Below are 25,430 nucleotides of genomic sequence, written 5' to 3' on the forward strand. Positions count from 1 at the left end.
TTGCCCAGGCTGGGAAAACAGCTCATTCTAAGCTTAACTTTTAGCATAGCAGTGGTCCATAAGCTCGTTCTCCTTGTAGAAAATGAAATTATTTCAAAAAAGGCCGAAGTCTTTTCCCCACTCCTGCTAACATTGGTTGAGGTCGTTTCAGGCTGATATGTCTTTCCCGAACAATCCTGGCTACTCAAAGTGATAGAAAGTATCCTGTGATCAGCTAGGTACAGTGGCTCATGCCTGTAATCCCAGCACTTTGGGAGGCCAAGGTAGGCAGCTCACCTGAGGTCAGGAGTTCAAGACCAGCCTGGCCAACATGGTGAAACCCTGTCTCTACTAAAAAAAAAAAAAAAAAAAAATTAGCTGGGCATGCCTGTAATCCCAGCTACTTGGGAGACTGAGGCAGGAGAATTGCCTGAACCCAGAGGTGGAGGTTGCCGTGAGCCAAGATCACCCCGTTGTACTCCAGCCTATGTGATAAGAGCGAAACTCTGTCTCATGATCTGCGGTGCCTGGGAACTACTCAGTCCACCCTCTGAGTCTCCAAGACCCATTTCCAACATTTGGCAAACATACGGCAAGTCTGTATTTTCTGAAGGATAATTATCAGGGAGAGCTTTAGCACATATCCCAGGCAGGCACATGTTGTGCAACTGAGCCATGGGGTAGAAAGCCCTAGTGAGATAAGGTCCCGCGTCTCAAAGAGTCAGCATTCAAGGTGGGTGTGTGTATAATACAAGGCAGATAATGATGAAGGACCAAATAGGGATAAGAAGAGGAGGATACAGAATTGACTCACATCAGAGAGGGCGAGTCCATTGTAGAAGGGCCACAGGAGCAGTGGAAACATCTGGGCTCGCTGGTCAGATGAACAATGCTGTCAGAAATCCAGACATGTGACATCATTAACTGAGCAAATGGAAGCATAAATGATTTATGTGATTTGATGAACCGATCTTAAGCTTAAATATCAAGTCTTGGCCTTTCAGGTGAATAGCGTGCATTATTAATGTTTCCCGGAAGGTCACTTCTGAAAGACGGTTTTATTTACAAAAACAGCGATGTCAGGCAGCCCGGTAGAGTTGAAAGAGTGCTGAGGAGGTGAAGTCCACCCTCTGAGTCACTGAGACCCATTTCCAAGTCAGGGGAAACCCTGCCATGTGGGACCGCCTCCCTGTGTTACTCCATCCATGATGCAGGCATCAAATATTTATTGGGTACCTACTGTATGCATGGGGAAAGGGCACTGAGGTTGTATAAGTGGAAGAAAGGGAGAGGCCTTGGCCTCTGGGGAGCTCACATTTCTACCAAGGGAGTACATAATCAGCCAATGAAGAAACAAGACAATTTTGGAATTGTCCAGGTACACAAAAGCAAAAAAATGCCCAAGGCCACCAAAACAAATAAATCCCACTGAGATGTAACAGTGACTGGTGGAAGGGGAGGACAACCCTAAACAGCTGTCGATCAGGCTGACATTTAGAGAGGAGGTGACATTTAAGCTGAGGCCTGAGGAAGAGGAGCCAGCCATGGGAGGAGCTGAGGGAGCAGCAGGTATATCTCTGGCAGGTGCTCTTGGCTACAAGGAACAGAAAGTCCAAGTGCACAAACCCCAAGAAAATATATTGTCTCATAGCCAGGGATCTGAAGTGGGAGCTGTGGGGTTACTTAATTCAGCAGAGCACCCAGGGCCTGGCCCTTTGACCTCCTTACCCTGCCACCTCGAGCTCATAGGGGTTGGGTTGGTTCTTGGCTGGCTCTCCTCATGGTCCCAAGGTGGCTGCCACAGCTCCAGGCATCACAGCCAAACACGCAAAGGCCCTATAGAAGAAGGTGGGTGTGTATGTGTGCACGCACATGCACATACAGTAAGGAAATCTTTTCCCACAAGCCCCCAGCAAACATCCAGTCATGTCTCACAGGCCAGTATCACATGATGTGCTGATGCCTAAGCCAATCAAGAGCAGGGGTCTTAGCCAGGCATGACCCACTCCCCGGGGCACATGGATGTGGGGAGAGGGTGGATACCTGAACAAGATCACATTCCATTAACAAGGAAGAGGGGAATTTCTGCTCCTACGTTTGAGGTCTGCATAAGCCCCTGAGACTAGAAGGAGCTGCGTGTTTAAGGGGGCTGGGTGGAATGAGATGGGAGCTGCAGGAGGCTGGCCTGCCCTGGAGTAGGTCTTTGGGTTTGGTACCAAGGTCATGGGAAAGCCATCGGAGGGTTTGGAGCAGGAGGGAGCTGGGATCTGGTTTGGGGTCCTAAGAGCGCTCCAGCTGCCATATGCAGGAGGGGTTGAAGGGGCCAGGTGGGAGGTCAGAGTCAGCTGGGATGGGCCAGGGGCGGTAGTGTGGGGGATTCCAGTCGGAGCCTGCACAGAAGCACATCCATAGTCTGAGGGCAGCTGGTCACGGCCCCGTGGGAGTGGAGGTCCTGGGCTTCCTCCCAGCTGTGACAAGGCTCTGCCATCCCTGACTTCCGGAGACAGACCCTGCACCCTGAGTGCTGTGTGCTCTGAGGACAAAACTCTGCCGGCTGCATTCGGAGGTTTCAGAACCGCTGACCTTGACCCCAGGAGCCTCCCTGCGGCATGTGGCCCACCTGGTTTCCAGGCAGGGTAAATAGCAATGGCCTCGTCTTTCAGATGTGGCCCAGGGATGCCCAGAAACCACATCCTTTCCCTAAAGTCTTATAGGATATGTTAATTTCAAAACAGTAACACCCTAAAGGCACAGGGTTGCTGTGTATTAAAAGAGAAAAGTGTGTTTCTTTTCTCCTTGTTCAAATGCATCAAAGTGCATAAAAACGAATGTTGGCATGGATGTTCTTGCTTTTTACCACATCAAATGCAGCCTAAGAGAAGGAAAACTCCAGCACCTGCTTGCTCGAGAACTGGTTCCTGGAGATGTCGTATCTCTCTCGATCGGAGACCGGATCCCTGCAGACATCCGACTCACTGAGGTGAGTGGTCCCAAACCCTTGTCAACGGGGTATTTGATGTGGCTGGTCAAGGAGCAGACACTTAGCTTATTGTAGGTATGTACAGTCTCTGTCATACACAGGTGCTCAGACATACATGCACACGCACATGCATGCACACAAGACCGGAAGGAAGTTAGCAGACAAGCGTATTCTACGCATAGAGCCCCTCAAACCATATTTCATAAATTGTCACTGTCACTTTAAGCCTAACAAATTTTGGCTATATGGTTTTCCAGTTTAAAGCAGGCTGCAATAACAAATTAAACTAAAGTGGGCTTCAGGAATGATGCGAGAGTTGCCTCTCAAAACAGACACACAAATGTTAGAAAGACGTGATATTAGAGGCGGGTGGATCACCTAAGGTCAGGAGTTCAAGACCAGCCTGGCCAACATGGTGAAACCCCATCTCTACTAAAAATACAATAATTAGCTGGGTGTGGTGGTGTGTGCCCATAATTCCAGCTACTCAGGAGGCTGAGGCAGGAGAATCACTTGAACCCAAGAGGCGGAGGTTGCAGTGAGCCGAGACTATGCCACTGCACTCTACCCTGGGCAACAGAGTGAGAAACACACGCTTTTAGGGTAGTGAGGTTTGGGGACATTGGCTGTGGGGCAAGCTTTGTGGGTCTCTGGGTGCCACAGCTTCACAGAGCCAGGCCTGAGGCACTCTGCTGCGATTCTCTGGGGTTCCCAAGAGGTTACATCAGGTTCGACATGATTTGTTGATGGGAGTAATCTATTTCAAGAATCCTTCCAAGAATGTGTAAGGACTGTTGAAAGCTTTGCATGATGAAGGATTAGACACAGATTGTCTGCCTGATGTATTTATTGATGGGATGCATTCTCAGGAACTGTAGGATCAAGGACCCGCTGTTAAATGGGCAGCATAAGGGAAGGGGATGGAGAGGAGCACAAAGGGTTGGGAGCTGCCCCCTGGTACCTGTGTTTACAACATTCCTAGCCTGTCTGTGAAATAGGAGGCAGGGGCCAGGGCTTATGTGTGGCCACTTGGACACTGAGCCTCTCTGCTGTGATCTTCAGATTTCCAGGCAGGGCAGGGATAAGGGTAGGAGATGTTCAGGTACCAAAGTGGAGGAGGGTACGCCCTCAGGCTCAGGGTAGTGCCCTTTGCAGCACCAGAAATAGATCTGCTGTGGCCCAGCCTCTCCCCGTGTTCAGCTCCAGCAGTCAGCATCTGACCCCAAGTCTGGGGTGCCTGGATCCAGTCAGAGGAACCGCTGTCTGTGGCCAATCACCACCTGCAAAGAGGACTGGGGAGGCCGGTCTCAGGTTGTCCACGTTTTCCTTCTCCTGAGGCAGGGGGGTCCTTACAGGGGATGCTCCAGATGCCAGGGAGCCTGTGAGAAGGACACGGGTCCACCACAGGTACAGAGGCAGATAGAGGCCATATGAGAGGTGGCCAGTGACCTGGGGCTGGACATTAGCCTGGGCTTGAGCCCCGGGGCCATCATTCGAAGCCTTGCAACCTCGAGCAAGTTAGTGAACCTCTCTGTGCCTCAGTTTTCTCATCTGCAAAATGGGGGGTGATGATGCCTATAGGGTCCTTGTGAGGATTAAAAAACTTCAGAGATGCCAAGTGCTCAGAACGGTGCCTGGCGCGGTGAGTGAGAGGCAAGCGTGGGGGCTGCCACTACCGCAGTGTGTGTTGGGAGTCAGAGAACCCGGAGTCCTGTAGCTCCTACGGTGTGACTTGGGGAAGGAATTCACCTCTCTGAGCTTTGATCTCCTCACCCCTAAAAAGGGGCTGATGTTGGTTTCCAGTTCACACGGTTATTGTGAAGATGAAACAAGCTATGACCTGTGCTGTGCTTAGCACGTGCCTTTCGTGGGGTAAACGGTCACCAGTTACTGGTGATTGCTTTTATTTTTTATCATTATCGGTCTGGACAACGGTTCTTTGAAACAACTTTTTACACCCCAGATGACTTCCTTACTGCTTCAGCTGGCTTTCTCTCTACCCTGCTTATATTAAATTAAATTGTGGCTGGGCACAGTGGCTCATACCTATAATCCCAACACGTTGGGCAGCCAAGATGAGTGGATTGCTTGAGCCCAGGAGTTCAAGACCAGCCTGGGCAACATAGCGACACCCCATCTGTACAGAAAGTATTGTACCTGTGTACTGATACCACGAAGGTTATTTTAAAGCTACTGGCTGTGAACACTATGGATTTTCCTGGTGGTATTTTGCAATTCCATTAAACTATCAATAGCTTTGTCTATTCAGTGGAAAATGCTTACCAGCTATTAAGCTCTGAGATCCAGGAGTACTTCAACTGTACATTTTAAAACCATTTCTGTCCAGCAGTTTCAGCAGGAAGCAGCAAGTTCAAGAAAGCTCTTAAAGTAATAGCCCTTTTTGCACAGTATATGGGGTCCCAGGACATTCTTTTTCCTTTCCTAGAGTTAAAACAGAGGAAGCCCTCGGTCAGAGGCTGAGCCGGTACAGCCAGCAAGCCTGGGTCACTGGTCATTCTTTCTCCCCAGCCATGTCTAAAAGAAAAAGGGAATTGGGTCGAAGGTGAATGGACTCCAGGTGACGCTTCGTCTTGGAGGTGGGGGCACCGGGTGGGCGTGAGCCCTGCGTGTGGGAGATAGGGGGTGAGCCCGCGATTGTGCCTCCGTCTTCAGGCTGGGCACGCCTCCTTGGTGGCCACAGGTTCTGTGCCCCCGACTCTATTTTTGCCCCTCACCCCTCCTTGCCCCTTTCCTGAGATTGTGCCCTGGGAGCCTGGGAGATTGTGCCCTGGGAGCCTGGGAGGTCACCAGAAGCCCCTCCTGCCCACCTGTCGAACCCACACACAACCAGCTTCGCTCCTTCTTGGTCTGGAGGTGCCACCCGATCTTCTACCGGCCTTTATTTTTGTCATAGGAAGACAACGAATATTTTTCAGTATGTCAGGTCTATGCTGACCACCGTATGAAAATTGTTTCATTTCATCTCCCAACACTCTTAAGAGACCAGCACTGTAACCTTTCCTCTGTGTTAATTTACCACACGGACCCAGCAGCCTGGAGAGGTTGTGCAGCCCTGCGCAGTCACACGGCGGTGGGCGGTGGAGGGAGACGTGACGCCGGGCCTCTGGCTCCACAGCCCATGTCCTTACCCTCAGGACGTTCTCTCTCTCCCTATGAGCAGCCTTCAGACTCTTCCTGGCACTGCCTCTGCCCTGGCTTTCCTTGATGTGTCAGTGGCCTGTGGCTGCTACGGCAGATGACCACTTACTTAGAGGCCGAAAAGTATGGTATGGTGAAGGCATAGTCTGACTTTCTGGAGGTCAAAATTGAAATCGTTTTCATTGGGTGGAAATCAAGAGTGCTATCAGGGTCCAGGAGCCGTGGCTCACACCTGTAATCCCAGCACTTTGGGAGGCTGAGGTGGGCAGATCACCTGAGGTCAGGGGTTCAAGACCAGCCTGGCTAACATGGTGAAATCCCATCTCTACTAAAAATACAAAAATTAGCCAGGCGTGATGGTGGGCCCCTGTAGTCCCAGCTACTCAGGAGACTGAGGCAGGAGAATCACTTGAACCTGAGAGGTGGGGGTTGTAGTGAGCCGAGATCACACCACTGCACTGCAGCCTGGGTGACAGAGTGAGACTCCATCTTAAAAAAAAAAAGTGCTATCAGGGCCATTCTCCTCCAGAAGCTCCAGGGGAGAAGCCGTTTCCTGGCCTTTCCCAGCTTCTAGAAGCCGCCTGCATTCCTTGGCTCATGGCCTCATGCCCCTGCACCACTGCTTCTGTTACATCTCCCTGATGTCAAACACATCTCCAACCCCTCTTCCTCCCTCTCCCTTATAAGGACCCTTGTGATAAGGACCCTTGTGATCTCACTGGGCCACCCCGGTCACTCAGACCACGTCCTCCCCATGTCAAGGTCCTTCAGTTAGTCACGTCTGCAAAGTCTCTGTCACCACACCAGAGAACACGTTCCCAAGCTGAGGATTAGGATGCGGACATCATGAGAAAGCTGGTGGGAGGCATTATTCAGCAGGCCACACTCCGGTCCTTCTCCAGGTCCCCTCCCTCCTTCCTTCCTGCCTTGGGGCCCCCCGCCCCACTCCCCATCCACATCACTCAGTCATTCAACAAGTGTTTCCTGAGCACCTACTATGTACCAGGGCCTGGGCTGGGTGCGGAGGACACTGCGGGAAGCAGCGCTGGTCCCTGTGCTCAGGAGTTTATAGCCCAGAGTGACAGACTAACCTAAATCTACTAGTGACAAGTACTGTTCCGGACTGCTAAGGTACCCGTGAGTGGAAGTACTGGGAATCCTGGATTTCCCAAATGGGAGAGACTTGCCTGGTGTAGTCAGGGAGGGTTTCCTGGAGACAGCAGCTTTTGGCAAAAAATCAGTCCTTTTAGGCAAAGGAGGCCCAAGCTACTTGTCTCACGCTGAGATAAGGTGTTGGTTTCAACCACCCTGGGGGCACCTAAAACCCTCCCCCCACCACATGTGACTTAGCCTATCTCATCCCTGAGGTCTCTGCTCCCTGTCCCTCCCTCCTCCCAGACCTTCCCCTCCCCCGCCCTGCTACCTCCATCCCCCGCCCCACCACCCCCTTCCCGCAGCCTCTTCTGAGGGGCCTCCCTCCCTGCTCTGTGCACCCTGGTGGTCATTCAATGCTTGTTTATTGTCAGTCCCTCCCCCTCCTCCATGGAGTATCGTGTTCCCCAGGCAGGGATCGTATCCCATTCACTGCGGTATTCCCAGTGCCCAAAGGAGTCCCTGGCCCAGCGGAGGATATGGTTGGGTAGATTCCCATCTGTCCAAACCCACACTCACCCCCCATCCCATGTCCCTCCTCCTTCCTCCTTCTCTTCCTAGCTGCCTTCCCCTAGTGGGGGTCACCTTTGAGACTAAATGTTGTAGATTTGCAGAAAAATTCAGCTCAGGATTCCCATCTACCCCTCACCCAGGATCCTCTCCTGGTTTTAATGCCTTGGCTTACTTAGGTGCGTCGGTCACAACTAAGGAACCCATATGGATGCCTTCTCGTTACCTTGAGCCCGTCCACTTTCAGATTGCCATAGCTTTCCCTAATGTCCTTTTTCTGCTCCAGGATCCCACATGATATTTAGTGGTCATGTCTCCGAGGTTCTTGTTGGCTGTGACAGTTTCTGACTTTCCTTGTTTTTGACCTTGATCTTGAGAGTTTCGGTTTTGTTTTTGTTTTGAGCAGAGTCTCTCTATGTCACCCAAGCTAGAGTTCTGTGGGCGATCTCGGCTCACTACAGCCTCCGCCTCCCGGGTTCAAGAGATTCTCTTGCCTCAGCCTCCTGAGTAGCTGGGATTACAGGCGGCCGCCACCATGCCTGGCTAATTTTGGTATTTGTGGTAGAGACAAGGTTTCACTGTGTTGGCCAGGCTGGTCTCGAACTCCTGACTTCGAGTGATCTGCCTGCCTCGGCCTCCCAAAGTGCTGGGATTACAGGCGTGAGCCACTGCGCCCGGCTGTCCCTGACAGTTTTGAGGAGCCCCAGCCAGGTATTTTCCAGAATGTTCTTTGAGCTTCCTTCAAAGATTTTCCCCAGCATCACTCAGTGACTTCGTATGCTTGATTGTCCAGAGCTGGAGCCACTGGAGCCACAGGGAGGTGGGAATGTGGCTGTGCGGCAGAAGGCCTCGCCTCCCCAGTGCTGTGGGGTTCATTAGGAAAGGAGCGGGGAGACAGGCGTTACCTGGGCGAGTGGCGGCCCCTGTCATTCTTGGGGACTGAGATCCTATGGCAGTGCACATATTTTTAAAAGATGATTACTAAATGTAAACGGTTTTCAATTATAGAGAAGTCACAGGTCCCTGTTTGAGAATCACTGATCTAGCTGTGGTTCTCTGGTGGTTTGTGGAAGAAGGCTTCTCTCTAGCTTGGTGTAACATGCTTACATGACCAGATCCCAAGGGACAGGCCCACCCAGCCCCTCTCTATGAACTCAGAGGTGGCTGGGACAGTTCTGGTCCTGGGAGCCTCTCCTTGGGAGTGATATGTGGTAAGTCTGAGGTCTAGTTGTGGTTTTGCAAGATGGTTAAGAGTATAGTTTCTGGAACCAGAGCTTCAGTTCAAGTCTCTGTTCTGCCACTAACTGGCTGTGGAAACTTGAACAAATTAAGTCTTCCATGCTTCAGTTTCCCCACATCCAAAGCGGGGAAGATAATAGCGTCTTCCATTGGGGGTGGTGAGGTCTGAGGGTTAAGCCTTGTGGGGAGCTGTGCGCAGGGCGTGGTGCGTAGTCAGTGTTCTACAAATGTCACTACGTCCCTTCCCCTTGCCAGGATGTGTGGGTGTCTCTGCGTCCCTGTCTGTATTTCTGGTGTTACTGTTGCCTTAGATTCTCACCGAATAACCTGGCTTGGTTATTGCGTGGGATTGTGTGGGAACCACACAGGTTGTACAGGCATCTCCAAGGTGAAGAGTGGACTGCGTGTGAGGAGACACACAGGTGTTTTAAAAGGTATATCCTAAAATAGCCGTCGCTTTCGGTTTTTTTTTTTTTTTAATCAAAATTTTGAACAATGTTAAGTGAAGAGAGAAGACTTTCATGTTTTTAAGAGAGGTTGCTCATGGAAAGCTCTTCTGATCCTGGAGGCCCCCGAGGCCGTCATTGTGACACTCATTCTGTAGATTCACTGTGTTCTTCGTTTCATGTCCATGAAGGTGCTGGACCATTTTGTGCTTTTAACACCAATTCTTCAGGTTACAGGAGATTCCACAGCCTTTTCCCCTTGCTCTCCTAGGTCACGGACCTCTTGGTGGATGAATCCAGTTTCACTGGGGAAGCCGAGCCATGCAGTAAAACAGACAGCCCCTTGACAGGCGGCGGGGACCTCACCACCCTCAGCAACATCGTCTTCATGGGGACCCTGGTGCAGTATGGGAGGGGCCAGGTAAGCCCTGGGGCTCCAAGGCTTTGGGCTCCCATAACCCACAGGCTCCCAGCCCTTAGATTTCATATTTCTCTCTCTCCTGGACACAGGGGGTTGTGATTGGAACAGGGGAAAGCTCTCAGTTCGGAGAAGTGTTTAAGATGATGCAGGCTGAAGAGGTAAGGGGCAGGAGGGGGCTTTGGGATTTTTGTAAGCTGGAGTTTGAGATTATTAGAGGCTAATAATATCAGCCCTGCCTACTCCTTAGGAATGAGAGGCGTGTAGTTAATATGAGTATACTTTTTAAACATTTAATTTTGTTGAGTTTTTTTGTTTTTGTTTTTTATAGAGGCAGGGTTTTTCCATGTTGCCCAGGCTGGTCTCAAACTCCTGAGCTCAAGCATTCTGTCTGCCTCAGCCTCTCAAAGTGCCAGGATTACAGGACTAATCCACCACACCTGGCCTCGTTTTAAACATTTAAGACATTTGTTAGCATTTTCATAAAGATACAATTTTCAGACAGTAACACGCACAACCCTTCAGTGCAGAAGTCAATGAATATTGACATATGTGTATCCCTGTGTGATCATCACTCAAGCTGCAGGATGGCAAGGTGAAGACATTTTGAACAAAGGCAGGCAGAAACTGGGATCTTGTCCAACTAACCCATTGTGCTCACGCTTTCAGACACCTAAAACTCCTTTGCAGAAAAGCATGGACAGGCTAGGAAAGCAACTGACACTCTTCTCCTTTGGCATAATCGGTAAGTGAAGCAGTTTCTGTACTGGGTTCTGCAGATGGAGGGGAGCCATCATAGGGTGGCCACCATGGCCGTTTCTCAAATATCTTGCTGCTCAGCTGCATAAGGCTTGGGGATTGGGATCAGAGGCTCTCAAAAAGCAACAAGAGCTTTCTGTATAGTTGGACCAGGCTAGCTGCTATAATAAGTAGCCACTACATTTTCTTGGCTTAACAGTAAACGCTTGTTCCTTGCTCATGCCACAGTCCATGGGTGTATTCCTGATCCAGTGGCTCTCCTGGACAGCTCGTCTAAAAACACTGACTTGGACCCAGGCCCCTACTATATTGTTGCTCTGTCTTCCTCTGGGTCCTTGGATGCCATATTTCTGTTCAGTCAGATGGTGAAAGAGAGAACATGGAGGCTTGTGGGGACATTTTTGAGGCATAGACCAGGAAGTGGAGTCATCAATTTGCCTGTCTTTTATTGGCCAGAATGAGTCACGTGGCCTATGTAACTGCAAAGGAGACTGGGAAATGTAGTTTAGCTGTGCACCCAACCATATTTCTATGCTTCTACGCAGCCTGTGCCTGGACTGGGACTTCCTGACCTTTGGTAACACGCCAAACAGCATTGACATGATGCTGCAGTCCCCAATCTAGGTCTTAAGCCTTAACATCCCCATGGTACTGCCCAGTCCCTTCACTGGCTTCTTTCTGCTCTTTCCAGTTCTGGCCTTGCTTTATTCCAGCCTTTAGTATCAACCAGTGCCTGGCCTCTAATAGATTGTCAGTAAATATTTGTTGAATGAAAAATTTAATCCAGGAATAAACCAACGAGCCACTGCCTATAGCACATCCAATGATGAGGGAGGTGTTAGTGAGTGTGGCCAAAACTGCAGAGCCAGAGAACAGTCTTGAGAGAAGCAGCTTAAGTAATCCCGTGTTTCTTAAGTTAAATTAGAACTTAAACTGACATGTCCACAGCAAGGCCCATGATACCACTCAGATTTTCTTTTTTTTTTTTTTTTGAGGTGGAGTCTCACTCTGTTGCCCAGGTTGGAGTGCAGTGGCATGATTTCAGCTCACTGCAACCTCCACCAACTGGGTTAAGCTATTTTCCTGCCTCAACCTCCTGAGTTGCTGGGATGACAGGCATGCACCATCATGCCCAGCTAATTTTTGTATTTTTGATAGAGACAGGGTTTTGCCATGTTGGCCAGGCTGGTCTCGAACTCCTGGCCTCAAGTGATCTGCCTGCCTTGGCCTCCCAGAGTGCTAGGATTACAGGCATGAGCCACCACAGTCAGCCATTTTTTTTTTTTTTTTTTAACATTTTGAGAACTGCTATAGCAGAGGGAGAGTTTTGAACCTCAGTCCCATGGACCCCCTAGAAGGCCCAGGGGGCAGGTGCAGGGAAGCCACGCCATACTGTTAAGTGCTTCTAGAGGAAAGTAGCATTTGCCAGTTCCCATGGTGTAAGTACTCTCGGTATGCCCGTTTTCAAGCTACTCATGTATAGACACTGAACATGGATTTCGGAAGAGATGTACCTAGTTGAATCTTGTGAGCTCCTGTGAGGAATCTCCAGCCTTCTGCTATGGGAAGGCCACAAGGGTGGGGGTGGGGTAAGTTTCTAGTGGGGGTGGCTCCAGGCTCACTGCCTCACCCCTGTTTCCAATAGGGTTCCCTTGCTAGTCTATTTCATTTGAGTTCATTTGGGCTCTAGCTAAGATTTTAACTGATGACTGAGTTTAATAGCTAATTGTAGGATGCCCAAAACAAAACTAACAGATACTGTGGTAACTTCCCCGCTCAACATGCATATACACACACACCCCACTACCACCCAGCAGAAAACATCCCTGGACCCCTGGCCCTTGCAAAGCAAAGCTGACATTCTTTAGAAAGCTCTCCAAGGGTGTCACCGGGCAACCCCACCCACCTTTCCAGTCGCTACTCACTCCTTCTGACCATGATGGCAACAAGAGTTAACGATTCGGTTGGTGTTTGCTGTGGCCCAGGAGCTGTTCTGAGCACAGACTGTCATACCTTAAACCAGGGAAGTGCTCTTTGAGGGGGGCACGACAATGAGCCCCACTTTATAGATGACGAGACTCAGACTGCACCAGGCAACCCGAGCACCTTTCCCCATTGCCAGAGCATCTTGTGAACTTCCACAGGCTCCGGGGCAGCTCCTGCCGTTTGTGTCTTGAGGGTCTGTCTGTGACCACCTCCGCATCTCACACACCTAGTGCAGTACCTGGTGTGCACTAAACATTGGGTAAATTATTAATGAAGGAAAACGGAAATGAAGTATATTTAATCATGAGTACCACAGAATAAAATAATTAAAAAAGAACCCGTGGCCCATCTGCCCGTCGCAGGAGCAGCTGCATTTGCCACAGCAAACACCGCATGGGGGCATGTTCAGGATACACACAGCAGATGGGAAACTTTGGGAATAAGATGTAAATGCTTGCAAACAGTCCAAAATAAACTGCTTGAGTCTTTACCTTAAACTTGGCTTGGACCTTTCCTGAGAAAGTAAAACCAGGTTTTTGTAGGTATACACGTATCTCCCTTAGAAAAAAGAAGAGAGGGGTTGAGAGTGTTTGAGGTTGTCAGTCGTTCCTCTGTGCATGCGTTCCTGTAAACTCTTGAAGCAAGTGGGTTTGAATCCCTCCGGGCATCAGCGTGTGCAGCGCATATGGAGATAAGGATGTTTCTGTCTCTTCCCCAGGTCTCATCATGCTCATTGGCTGGTTGCAAGGGAAACAGCTCCTGAATATGTTCACGATTGGGGTCAGGTAAGGGTGCTGTGGCCGCCCCTTGCCTTGCCAGGGTGGTCATGGGCTCTGAGCCCTTCCCTGCAGCAAAAGAAGGTGGGGAGGTTGCAGAACAGGAAGGGTTGGGGAAGGTGCAAACCCATCACCCAAACTCCAGCCTCCCAATAGCACGTTCTCCGACAGGTACAGAGTGCCTGGTGAATGCCTGCAAAATGAGTGACAGCATATAATCCTGGGGTCCCTTTTGTATTAGGCTGTTCTTGCATTGCTAAAAAGAAAATACCTGAGGCTTGGTAATTTATCAGGAAAAGAGGTTTAATTGGCCCATGGTTGTACAGGCTGTACAGGAAGCACAGTGTCTGCTCAGCTTCTGAGGAAGCTCCAGGAAGTTTCCAATCAAGGTGGAAGGGGAAGGGGAAGCAGGCGTGTCACATGGCAAGAGTCGGGGCAGGAGAGCGGGGGGGGTGGGAGGTTGCCACATGCTTGGAAACAATCAGATCTCTCAGGAGCTCACTCTAGCAAGAACGGCTCGAAGGAGATGGCGCTAAACCATTCATGAGGTACCCACCGCATCATCCCATCTCCTCCCACCTCCGACATTGCGGCTTATGTTTCAACATGAGGTTTGGGTGGGGACACACATTCAAACTGTATCAGCTTTCTTGTCACTCCTTGCCTGTGGGTTTGGGTCTTTTTCTGGCTAAGAGCACGGACCCCAGAGCCAGCCTGCCTCTGTTTAAATTCTGTGCTTGCCACTTGCTGGTTTTGTGACCTCTGGCAAGTTTCTCAGCTCGCTGTGCCTTGGTTTCCCCCTCTCAAAAACGGAAATGCTCATGTACCCTCTCCTAGGGCGACTGTCTGGATTAAAGAAGTTAGTCCATGCACGCGCCCACATTATTACTAGTTTAGAACTCGATCCAAGCCCTTGTTTTACAGAAGAGGCGATCAGAGAGGCAATGGACGTGGAGCCCAAAGCCACATGGGGACGGCAGGGCTGGGAGTCATTATCACTTGATGATGCTAAGCCAAGGGGACCCGCCCTTCTTCTACATAGTCATCCCAAGCCCCTGGGTCCTGTTGGCCAAGACAGGGAGAGGCACGGGCAGCCCAGCATCGTGCAAGCGGTGTGATTTTGTCGGTAGTTCTTCTGTGGCTATTTACCAAGGGCAAGGGAAGCAGAGGACCGGGGATTGTCACTAACTGGGTATGTCTCATTGGAAGGGAGGCTAGGGGCTATTCCAGGACAGGGAGGAACCAACCCACGTCTAGGCTCACGTCAGACCCAGTGGTTCCCGGATGGTAACGCGCACGCAGCTGCTGTCTGCAAGATGCTTTTAGGTGATGTGTGGGAAATTATTGTAGTGTCTGTTCATGTGTATATATATGTAATTAATACATCACACCCATGACGTAAACAAACTCAGATGTCCGTCAGCTCATGAAAGAATAAACAACTTAGATACAGTGGAATATTTTTCAGCCACAGAAAGGAATCAAGTACTGATTGATACTGCAACATGGATTAATGTTGAACCCGTTTTGCTAGGTGAAAGAAGCCAGTTGCACATGTTGTATGATTTTATTTATATAAAATATTCAAAAATAGGTCAATCGGCCAGGCGCAATGGCTCATACCTGTAATCCCAGCACTTTGGGAGGCCAAGGCAGGCGATCACCTGAGATCGGGAGTTCTAGACCAGTCTGGCCAACGTGGTGAAACCCTGTCTCTACTAAAAATACAAAGGTTAAATGGCTGTGGTGGCAGGCGCTTATAATCCCAGCTACTCGGGAGGCTGAGGCAGAGGAATCGCTTGAGCCCGGGAGGCGGAGTTTGCAGTGAGCTGAGATTGCACCGTTGCACTCCAGCCTGGGCGACAGAGCGGGACACTGTCTGAAAAAAGAAGCAAACCAAAACATAGGTCACTTCATAGAAACAGAAAGTAGATTAGTGTTTGCCAGGGCCTGGGGTGGAGGAATGAGTAGTGACTACTAACAGTTACGGGGTTTCCTTTGGGGGTGAAGAAAATGTTCTAAAATTGATTGTGGGGATAGCTGCACAACTCTGCATACACTAACCACCACTAAATTATATATGTTAGAGGAGTGAATTTTATAGTATACAAATTATATATCAATACAGAAACCAGAAAGAAGGCATAGGACAGGCATCTAAGAATGCTGTTATTGAAAGGGTCCTTGGAGCTTTCTAATTTATATATGAAGATTAAACCATTATTGCAAACATGTGCCGTAATGATCATTAGACTGAAGGACAGCGGAGAAACTCCTGGGCGATTGAGGCATCCCAGTGTGTGCTGGGACAGAGGCTTGTCCTGCTGGCCAGTGTGGACAAGAGAATCTTGCTTTAAGGGTTGAGTGTACTGGGTCTGGTACATGGAATCAGGTACATAGTATCAGGTGTACTTGGCTTTGGTGCATAGTCAGGCTGGCCTGTGGATACTTGAATGTACACCGTTATCTGGTAATTTGTAGTAGAAGAGATTGCAAATGTCTTATTTTTTCAATGACACTACACGGTATGCATTAATTGAGGGGCAGGCGGTAAAATCAACGTGTGGGCAGGTGTGCGTCCTATGAAAAAAGCATTCACTAACTGTTTTTTGAGTGAATGGGAATTGGAAAGACTGTGTCTGGCTCTGGATACTTTGTCACTCGGTGTATTTAACAAACAAAATCTTAACAGCAAATGCTGAGAGCACATTAAAAAAACATGGAAAAGAGGAATTGGAATATTATGTGATAATGTGGGCACACAGATGTGATAAAAATCATAAAAGCAACATACAAATGATGGACACTTGGAAAACCCCATCCCCAGATAAATTCTCAGCCATAATAAGTTCATCTCTTCCCTTAAAAAAAAAAAATCCTGTAATGAGACACACAAGACGTTCAAACCACGTCAGAATATAAATGATAGTTTTCAATAGGAAAAGGAGAACAAGAAAAAAGCTGTACGAATAGAGAATAGTCTTTAGGTTTAAGCTTTGAACAACCTATAAATGAGCAGAGATGAATGGAAGGGTTTGGACTTTCCCCCCAAACCTGTTTGGAACCATGAAAATGATGCAGTGGTGCTGTACAGGGGTCTTTGCTGGGTTGCAGCCCTTTTTCCCTGAAAATATGCCCAGGTCCCCAGTTTGTTTTGCTAATGGCCCTGTGAAAGGGCATCTTAGGCTCTGGATAATGAAACCCAAGGGGGTCTACTGAATGTAGGATGGTCTTGATCTCTGGTGAACTGGGGCTTTCTGGCTTAATACCCTGAGCAGAACGATCTCCATGGCGTTGTTTTTCTGTTTGTTTGTTTGTTTGTTTTGAGACAGAGTTTTGCTCTTGTCGCCCAAGCTGGAGTGCAATGGCACGATCTTGACTCACTGCAATCTCCACTTCGCAGGTTCGTGCAATTCTCCTGCCTCAGCCTCCCGAGTAGCTGGGATTACAGGGGCACACCAACATGCCTGGCTAATTTTTTAAATTTTAAGTAGAGACGGGATTGCGCCATGTTGGCCAGGCTGGTCTCGAACTCCTGACCTCAGGTGATCCACCTCCCTTGGCCTCCCGAAGTGCTAGGATTACAGATGTGAGCCATCGCGCCCTGCCTTCATGGAGCTTTTGAGGGGCATTTATCCTTCAGTGTTACTGTGTATAGGACGTGACTGCGTGATCTGTTTGTATCACTTTCATTGAATCCCTTTCATGTTCACATAGTGTTGGGATTGGGGGAGGCTGTGAACAAGACATCTGTGAACCATCATCTAGGTTTTAAGCCCCACATGCATTAGGCATTTGGCCTAATGCTCTCCCTCCCCTTTCCCTCCACCCCTCTGACAGGCCCTGGTGGGTGATGTCTGCCGCCCTGTGTCCAAGTGTTCTCATTCAAGTGTTTCCACCTTCAGAGAATTGTAGGTCTCAGTGGGGATGGAGAATCAACGGGAATCCAGGGCTAGAGGGAGAGAGCTGCGAAGAGAGGCAGAGGCAGGTGGGAGAGGGAGCCTGAAGCCGAGATCTGGAGGAGCTGTGGCTGATGCGATGAGGCCTTGAAGGACACCGGGTGTGCAGATTCCTGTGGCTGCCAAAACAAAGTACCACAGGCAGCAGGGCTAGAAACAGAAGCTTGTTCTCACCATTCCAGAGGCCCAGAGTCCGAGGTCCAGGTGTGGCAGGACACGCTCTTCCTAGTGGGAGACCCAAGCTTCTCGGCTTCTGGTGTCACAGGGAAGCCTTGGCACGTAGATATCTTGCCTCCAGTCTCTGCCTGTCACATAGACTCCTCCTCTGTCTGTCTCTGCATCTGTTCTCCTCTTTTTATAAGGACGTCAGTTATATTGGACTAGGGTGGGTACTCAAAGAAGACCCCATTTTTTTTTTTTTTTTTTGAGATAGAGTCTCGCTCTGTCGCCCAGGCTGGAGTGCAGTGGCGTGATCTCGGCTCACTGCAAGCTGTGCCTCCTGGGTTCACGCCGTTCTCCTGCCTCAGCCTCCCAAGTAGCTGGGACTACAGGTGCCCACCACCACGCCCAGCTAATTTTTTGTATTTTTTTTAGTAGAGACGGGGTTTCACTGTGTTAGCCAGGATGGTCTCGATCTCCTGACCTCGTGATCCCCGCACCTCAGCCTCCCAAAGTGCTCGGATTACGGGCGTGAGCCACCGCGCCTGGCCGATCCCATTTTTATTTGATGACATCTGCAAAGGCCCTATTTCCAAATAAGGTCACATCCACATGTGCCAGGAGTTAGGATGTGAACATATCTTTTTGGAGGGACACAATTCAACCCCTTAGCAACAGGCAGTGGGCTGCCGGGGAGGGGTGTGGATGGACGACAAGCTCATTGAAGGAGGTGAGGACAAGGAGGCCTGAGCCAGGGCTGGGAAGACCCGTCTACATGAATGGCAAAGTTGCCAAGAGTAGCCTGCAGGTGGACAGAGTAAAGTCAGTTCTGGATCAGGTGCAGTGACTTACATCTGTAATCTCAGCACTTTCAGACACTGAGGCAGATGGATCACTTGAGGTTAGGAGTTTGAGACCAGCTTGGCCAACATGGTGAAGCCCCATCCCTACTAAAAACAGAAAAATCAGTTGGGCATGGTGGCGTGCACCTGTAATCCCAGCTATTTGGAAGGCAGAGGCAAGAGAATCGCTTGAACCCCAGAGGCGGAGGTTACAATGAGCTGAGATCGAGTCACTGCACTCCAGCCTGGACAACAGAGTGAGACATCATCTCAAAAACAAACAAAAAAAAGTCAGTTCTAAATCTTCAAGGAATTGAACAGGGAGGGACCAGGGTCTGTTGGTGCCGGAGAATGAACAGGAGTAGGACATGTGATCCCAGTTCATCCTTACACAGCCCATGGGGTAAGTCTGGCCTCCTTTTTACAGATCGGGAGACAGGCTGAGGCTAGCACAACTGTGCATGGTTATGGTCAGGCCGTGGAAGAGGCAGACTTCACTGAAGCCTGATCCAAGGCCAGGCTCCTTGTCAGCAACCCAACCCCACCTCGGCAGGATGCGGGCTCTGCTGCCAGCCACCGCCCCTCACTCCCTATCCTTGGCAGCTATTGGCAGTGGGCTCGTTTGTTTGCCCCATGATTATGCATCGGGGATCTGTTGACTCTGTTTACATCAAAAGTAGTGATCCAGCTAGATCTCGCCAGTGCACTCCAACCTGGACGACAGAGCAAAACTCCGTCTCAGGAAGAAAAAACGGGAGGTAGAAAGGGATGGACTGCAAGAGGTGGCCGGGGAGGGTTTTGGGTGGAGAGTTGAGGAGTCAGGAGATGAGCAGGAAGGGTGTTCCAGGCAGGGGGAACAGCACAGGCAAAGGTTTGGGGGTGGGAACATGTCTGAGGGCCACTGCAGGGGACCACAGCTGAGCTCTGTGACCAGAACGAGAACATGGAGTCGCCTAGATCATGGGAAAACTCACAGCTCCTTCTCCTATTCCTAACCTCATCATCAGAGCGTTTCCCAGTATGCCACGCCAGGCCGTCTCTGTGACACTTTGGAAGCAGAGAGCTGAAAAGTGTTGACCACCCTTGATTTAGAGGCTGAAGGACGTGGGAGGTGGGAGCCCCAGCTTATTACAGAAGCGGGGACTGGGAGGAGGGGGCGCTGGAGCAGGACACTGAGCTGTACTGGGGCCGGTGGGATTTGAGGCATTGGAACGGTACCTGCAGAGGCAGGCACTGGAGAGCCGAGGTCTTGTCCCTGAGAGAGCCTGGTAAACCGGGATGGCCACTCCCCCAACTCGGGGCTGGGTGGGGCCTGAGACTCACATTTCTTTCTTTTTGTTATTTCAATAGGTTTTTGGGGAACAGGTGGCGTTTTGTTACATGAATACATTCTTTAGTGGTGATTTCTGAGATTTCCATGTACCCGTGACCTGAGCAGTCTACACTGCACCCAGTGTGTTCAGTCTCACCTTTCTTTTATTTGCTTTTTTTTTTTTTTTTTAATAAGTTCTAGGATACCTGTGCAGAACGTGCAGGTTTGTTACATGGGTATACATGTGCCATGGTGGTTTGCTGCACCTATCAACCCGTCATCTAGGTTTTAAGCCCCACATGCATTAGGACTTTGGCCTAATGCTGTCCCTCCCCTTTTCTCCCACCCCTCCGACAGGCCCTGGTGTGTGATGTCTGCCGCCCTGTGTCCAAGTGTTCTCATTGTTCAACTCCCACTTAGGAGTGAGAACATGCAGTGTTGGCTTGCTTATTTTTGAGATGGAGTCTCGCTCTGTCCAGGCTGGAGTGCAGTGGTGCGATCTTGGCTCACTGCAACCTCTACCTCCTGGGTTCAAGTGAGTCTCCTGCCTCAGCCTCCCAAGTAGATGGGATTATAGGTACCCGCCACCACGCCCAGCTAATTTTTGTATTTTTAGTAGAGACGAGGTTTCACCATGTTGGTGAAATGGCCAGGCTCGTCTCGAACTCCTGACCTCAGGCGATCTGCCTGCCTCTGCCTTCCAAAGTGCTGGGATTACAGGCGTGAGCCACCGCGCCTGGCTGAGACTCACATTTCTAACAAGCTCTTAAGGGTGCTGACATAGCTGGTCCAGGGAGCACCCTCTGAACGTGAGGCTGTGATTCGACACTGTGCCCCCAGAGCAGGCTCCAGCAAGAACAGGACCAGGGAAGAGGCCAAGACACCTGAACAGCATTCTCAGGTGACTGAGCCTTTGGAGGCAGGGGTGGTGGCAGGGAGGGAGACATTTGAGCCTCAAGGAAGCTGCCAGAGAACACAGGACTCTCAGAAGACAGAATGCTTAAAAACTTCCCTAAATAGGCTGGGCACAGTGGCTCACACCTGTAATCCTAGCACTTTGGGAGGCTGAGGCGAGAGGATACCTTGAGCCCAGGAGTTTGAGACCAGCCTACACAACATAGTGAGACCCTGTCTGTGCAAAAACAAATGGTTTTTAATTAGCCAGGTGTGGTGGTGCAAGCTTGTAGTCCCAGGTACTCAGGAAGCTGAGGCAGGAGGATCACTTGAGCCTGGGAAGTCAAGGTTGCAGTGAGCCATGATCTCATCATTGCACTCCAGCCTAGGCAACAGAGACAGACCCTATCTAAAAAAAAACAAAAAAAAAAAAAAAAAAATTTAAAAACCTCCTGTAGATCACGAGGTCAGGAGTTCGAGACCAGCCTGGCCAAAATGGTGAAACCCCATCTCTACTAAAAATACAAAAATTAGCTGGGCATGGTGTCACACACCTGTAGTCCCAGCTACTCAGGAGGCTGAGGCAGGAGAATCGCTTGAACCCGGGAGGCGGAGGTTGCAGTATGCTGAGATCACGCCACCGCACTCCAGCCTGGCCAACAGAGATTCCATCTCAAAAAACAACAACAACAAAAAACCCTCCTGCAAATAATGGTGCATCCCATCCCTGTCTTACAAACCATGAAAAGTTTCATGAGCCAAGAAAGACTATTAAATGTTTCCAGGAGAAAAAGCAAGAAAGGCTTTTCTGTGCCCAAGCCCCAAATCCCCCGATTCTCTCCCCACCCTGTACTATTGGTCACTTCTGACTTCTTGTCCCAACCTCCCTTGCAACACAGGCTTCCTGTTTGATCCACACGAGTGGACTTGCACGTGGGAGAACTGTTCCCCCTCTCATTTGTGATTTTGAAAGGGTGAGGTTTTTCAGTTTTAGTGCCAGATTAAAGCCACCCAAAACCACTGAATCAGAAGACGGAAACGGCAGCTTAGGCAGCGGAGATTTTTCAAAATAAGTAAAATGAGAGAATCATTTTTTTTTTAAACTTTAAGAACTTTTTAAAAATGAATTCCCAGGCCAGGCGCAGTGGCTCATGCCTGTAATCCCAGCACTTTGAGAGGCTCAGGCAGGTGGATCATGGATCATGAGGTCAAGAGATCAAGATCATCCTGGCCAACATTGTGAAACCCCGTCTCTACTAAACATACAAAACTTGACCAGGCGTGGTGGTGGGCACCTGTAGTCCCAGCTACTCAGGAGGCTGAGGCAGGAGGATCACTTGAACTCTGGAGGCGGAGGTTGCAGGGAGCTGAGATTGCACCACTGCACTCCAGCCGGACAACAGAGCGAGACTCCGTCTCAAAAAAACAACAAAAAAAATGAATTCCCTATATGTTAAGTGACATTTAAGATGATCCAAGGCACTTGCTTTTCCTGGTCCATTCTAATCAATTTTTGTTTTGTTTTTGTTTTTTTGAGGTGAAGTCTCGCTCTGTTACCCAGGCTGGAGTGCTGTGATATGATCTTGGCTCACTGCAAGCTCCGCCTCCTGGGTTCAAGCGATTCTCCTGCCTCAGCCTCCTTGAGTAGCTAAGACTACAGGTGCCTGCTACCACACCTGGCTAATTTTTGTATTTGGTAGAGACGGGGTTTCACCATGTTGGCCAGGCTCAAGTGATCCACCCGCATCTGCGTTTCAAAGTGCTGGGAATGCAGGTGTGAGCCACCACACCCGGCCCGTTCTAATCTTTATTCGCTTGTGGATTAATTCTTTATTATGATGAATTCATCCAGGTAATATAAAGATACCCTTCCCCTGCCATATGGGATGAAAGTCCCCGTCATAACCCTCCACAAATGTTTGCTTAGCTAGTCTTCACACCCTGTGCCATAAAACCAGCGAAGCCTTTTGGGTGTCACTGTAGAAACTGGGCACAGCCCCTTGATCAAATTCTCTAATCTTGGTTTATTGAACTTGCCCATGCCTGTTCCGTTGTCCCGGGGTGAAAGGTCACCATTTACAACCATTCTATTCCAACTGCCTGTTTTGTAATTGGAATTTGTTGCCCACATTTAATGTACCATCTTTCTTTGATTTTGAGGTGTACATTCTTTTTCACATTCCAACTCCTCTGAAATCAGACCACTTCTAATAAGCGATGTAATTAGAAAGCATGGTGTTACTGATAAATTGGCCGTGTTTATTCTTTTCTGAGTGCTACACAAAATAATGGTGCCCTTCACAATCAACTGTGTCTTCGCTCTGTTGAAATATGGTCTCCCTGTGTGATCCTGGTTGAATGGATTCTCACCCAGTGTTCTGCCTATCAGCCAACCCCGGTGGAGTGTTCCCTGTGTGCTAGGCCAGCGCAGGCCTAAGCATTGTTACACCCACTTCTTCAGGCAGCAACTATTTACTGTATACCTCCTTGCTCTGCTGGATTTTCTAATGCAGAGGATAAAAACAGCCACCTGGCCAGGCTTGGTGCCTCATGCATATAATCCCAGCACTTGGGAACGCTGAGGTGGGAGGATCACTTGAGTCCAGAAGTTCAAGACCAGCCTGGGTAACACAGTGAAACCTTGTCTCTACAAATAATTTTTTAAATTAGGAACTAAAAAGTGGTGCATGCCTGTGTCCCAGCTACCAGGGAGGCGGAGGCTGGAGGATTGCTTGAGTCCAGGCGGTCAAGGCTGTAGTGAGTCTTGATGGCAACACTGCACTCCAGCCTGGGCAACAGAACAAGAACCTGCCTTAAAAAAACAAAAAGCAGGCGAAGCACAGTGGCTCATGCCTGTAATCCCACCACTTTGGGAGGCCAAGGCAGGTGGATCACTTGAGGTCAGGAGTTTAAGACCAGCCTGGCCAACATGGTGAAACCCCTTCTCTACTAAAAATTCAAAAATGTGCCAGGTATGGTGGCACATGCCTGTCATTCCAGATATATGGGAGGCTAAGGCAGGAGAATTGCTTGAAGCTGGTGGGTGGATGTTGCAGTGAGCTGAGATTGCACCACTGCGCTCCAGCCTGGGCGCCAGAGTGAGACTCCATCTCAAACAAACCCAGCCACCCTTGTGTGAGATATAGCCAGAAAATATGTTTTGTTTGAACTGTATTTTTTTTCATTGGAATTTGTTGCCAATATCTAAAAATTGGGAGTTTGCATGAAAAAGATCCTGGGTTTTTTTTTGTTTTTTTTTGTTTGAGATGGAGTCTCGCTCTGTCGCCCAGGCTGGAGTGCAGTGGCAGGATCTCGGCTCACTGCAAGCTCCGCCCCCTGGGTTTACGCCATTCTCCTGCCTCAGCCTCCCGAGTAGCTGGGACTACAGGCGCCCGCCGCCACGCCCGGCTAGTTTTTTGTAGTTTTTAGTAGAAACGGGGTTTCACCGTATTAGCCAGGATGGTCTCGATCTCCTGACCTCGTGATCCGCCCATCTCGGCCTCCCAAAGTGCTGGGATTACAGGCTGGAGCCACCGCGCCCGGCAAAGATCCTGGGTTTTCAGCTTCTCTTGGGGAGCGTGGAAGGCCTGGCAGCACTGTGCATTGCTGTTGTCCCTGGTGATTTTGTGGTGGCTCTTCTTTTAGAGGAGGGCCTGGGCTCTGGGATCGCCCCGTGGTCTCGTTCACGCTGGCCGATTTCACGTATTTCCTGGGCAGCCTGGACCCAGGGCCTGCACCGGGGGTGTCCTCAGGGCCTTCTGCAGGGTTCCTGGCCTTGGCTGTGGGTGTGGTGAGAGGCAGCGGCTCCCTTCTCCCAGGACGTTTCTGGTATCTCAGATAACAGAAATTCCACATCACTTCTAGTCCCCTAAATAGTCTCTTTCTAGAAATTGTGCAGACTGGTTCCATGCAATGACAGCACTTGGAGTTCCATTTAAGTCATATCCTCCCCTCCCCACCCCTCAGCCTGGCCTCGGGTGGAGGCTTGATGGGGAGGATCTGGCCAGCCTCCCTCACCTGCTCAAAATCTCTCCTCCCCTCCCCATTGCCAGCCAAGGCCCTTCCTTCCTTCCTTCCTTCCTTCCTTCCTTCCTTCCTTCCTTCCTTCTTTTTCTTTCTTTTCTTTCTTTCTTTCTTTCTGATGGAGTTTCACTCTTATCGCCCAGGCTGGAATGCAGTGGTGCGATCTCAGCTCACCACAACCTCTGCCTCCCGGGTTCAAGCAATTCTCCTGCCTCCTGCGCTACCACGCCCGGCTAATTTTGTATTTTTAGTAGAGATGGGGTTTTTCCATATTGGTCAGGCTGGTCTCGAACTCCTGACCTCAGGTGATCTGGCCACCTCGGCCTCCCAAAGTGCTGGGATTACAGGCATTAGCCCCCACACCCGGCCTTTTTCTTTCTTAAACAGCTTTATTGAGATATAATTCACATATCGTATAATTCATCCATTTAAAGCATATAATTTAATGGTTTTTAGTGTATTCACAGATATATACAGCCATCACCACAGTCCATTTTAGAACATTTTATTTTATTTTATTTTATTTTTTATTTTATTTGAGACAGAGTGTTACTCTGTTATGCAGGCCGTAGCACAGTGACGTGATCACGGCCCACGGCAGCCTCAGCCTTGACCTCCCAGGTTCAAGCGATCCTCCCACCTCAGCCTCCTGAGTAGCTGGGATTATAGGTGCACACTGCCACACCCAGCTAATATATATATAATATATATTCTATATAAAGATATATATAATATATATAATATATATTCTATATAAAGATATATATAATATACTATATATAAAGATATATAATATATATAATATATACAAAGATATATATTATATATAATATATAA

The 25,430-nt window shown here is 49.5% G+C and overlaps 1 protein-coding gene across 1 annotated transcript in view; it reads left to right on the forward strand.

Moving 5' to 3' along the window:
* Positions 1-2,855: 2,855 nt before the first annotated feature.
* The window catches only part of ATP2C2 (ATPase secretory pathway Ca2+ transporting 2), a 47,018-nt gene continuing 24,443 nt past the window's right edge, over positions 2,856-25,430 (forward strand). The window contains exons 1-5 of the mRNA XM_023226813.1: positions 2,856-2,959; positions 9,737-9,886; positions 9,976-10,044; positions 10,553-10,628; positions 13,347-13,413. Coding sequence (XP_023082581.1) covers positions 9,854-9,886; positions 9,976-10,044; positions 10,553-10,628; positions 13,347-13,413 — 245 coding nt within the window. The 5' untranslated portion in view covers positions 2,856-2,959; positions 9,737-9,853. The remainder of the gene's footprint in view (positions 2,960-9,736; positions 9,887-9,975; positions 10,045-10,552; positions 10,629-13,346; positions 13,414-25,430) is intronic.

This window comes from Piliocolobus tephrosceles, chromosome 17 (genome assembly GCF_002776525.5).
Source record: "Piliocolobus tephrosceles isolate RC106 chromosome 17, ASM277652v3, whole genome shotgun sequence".
Classification (NCBI taxonomy): Eukaryota; Metazoa; Chordata; class Mammalia; order Primates; family Cercopithecidae; genus Piliocolobus; species Piliocolobus tephrosceles.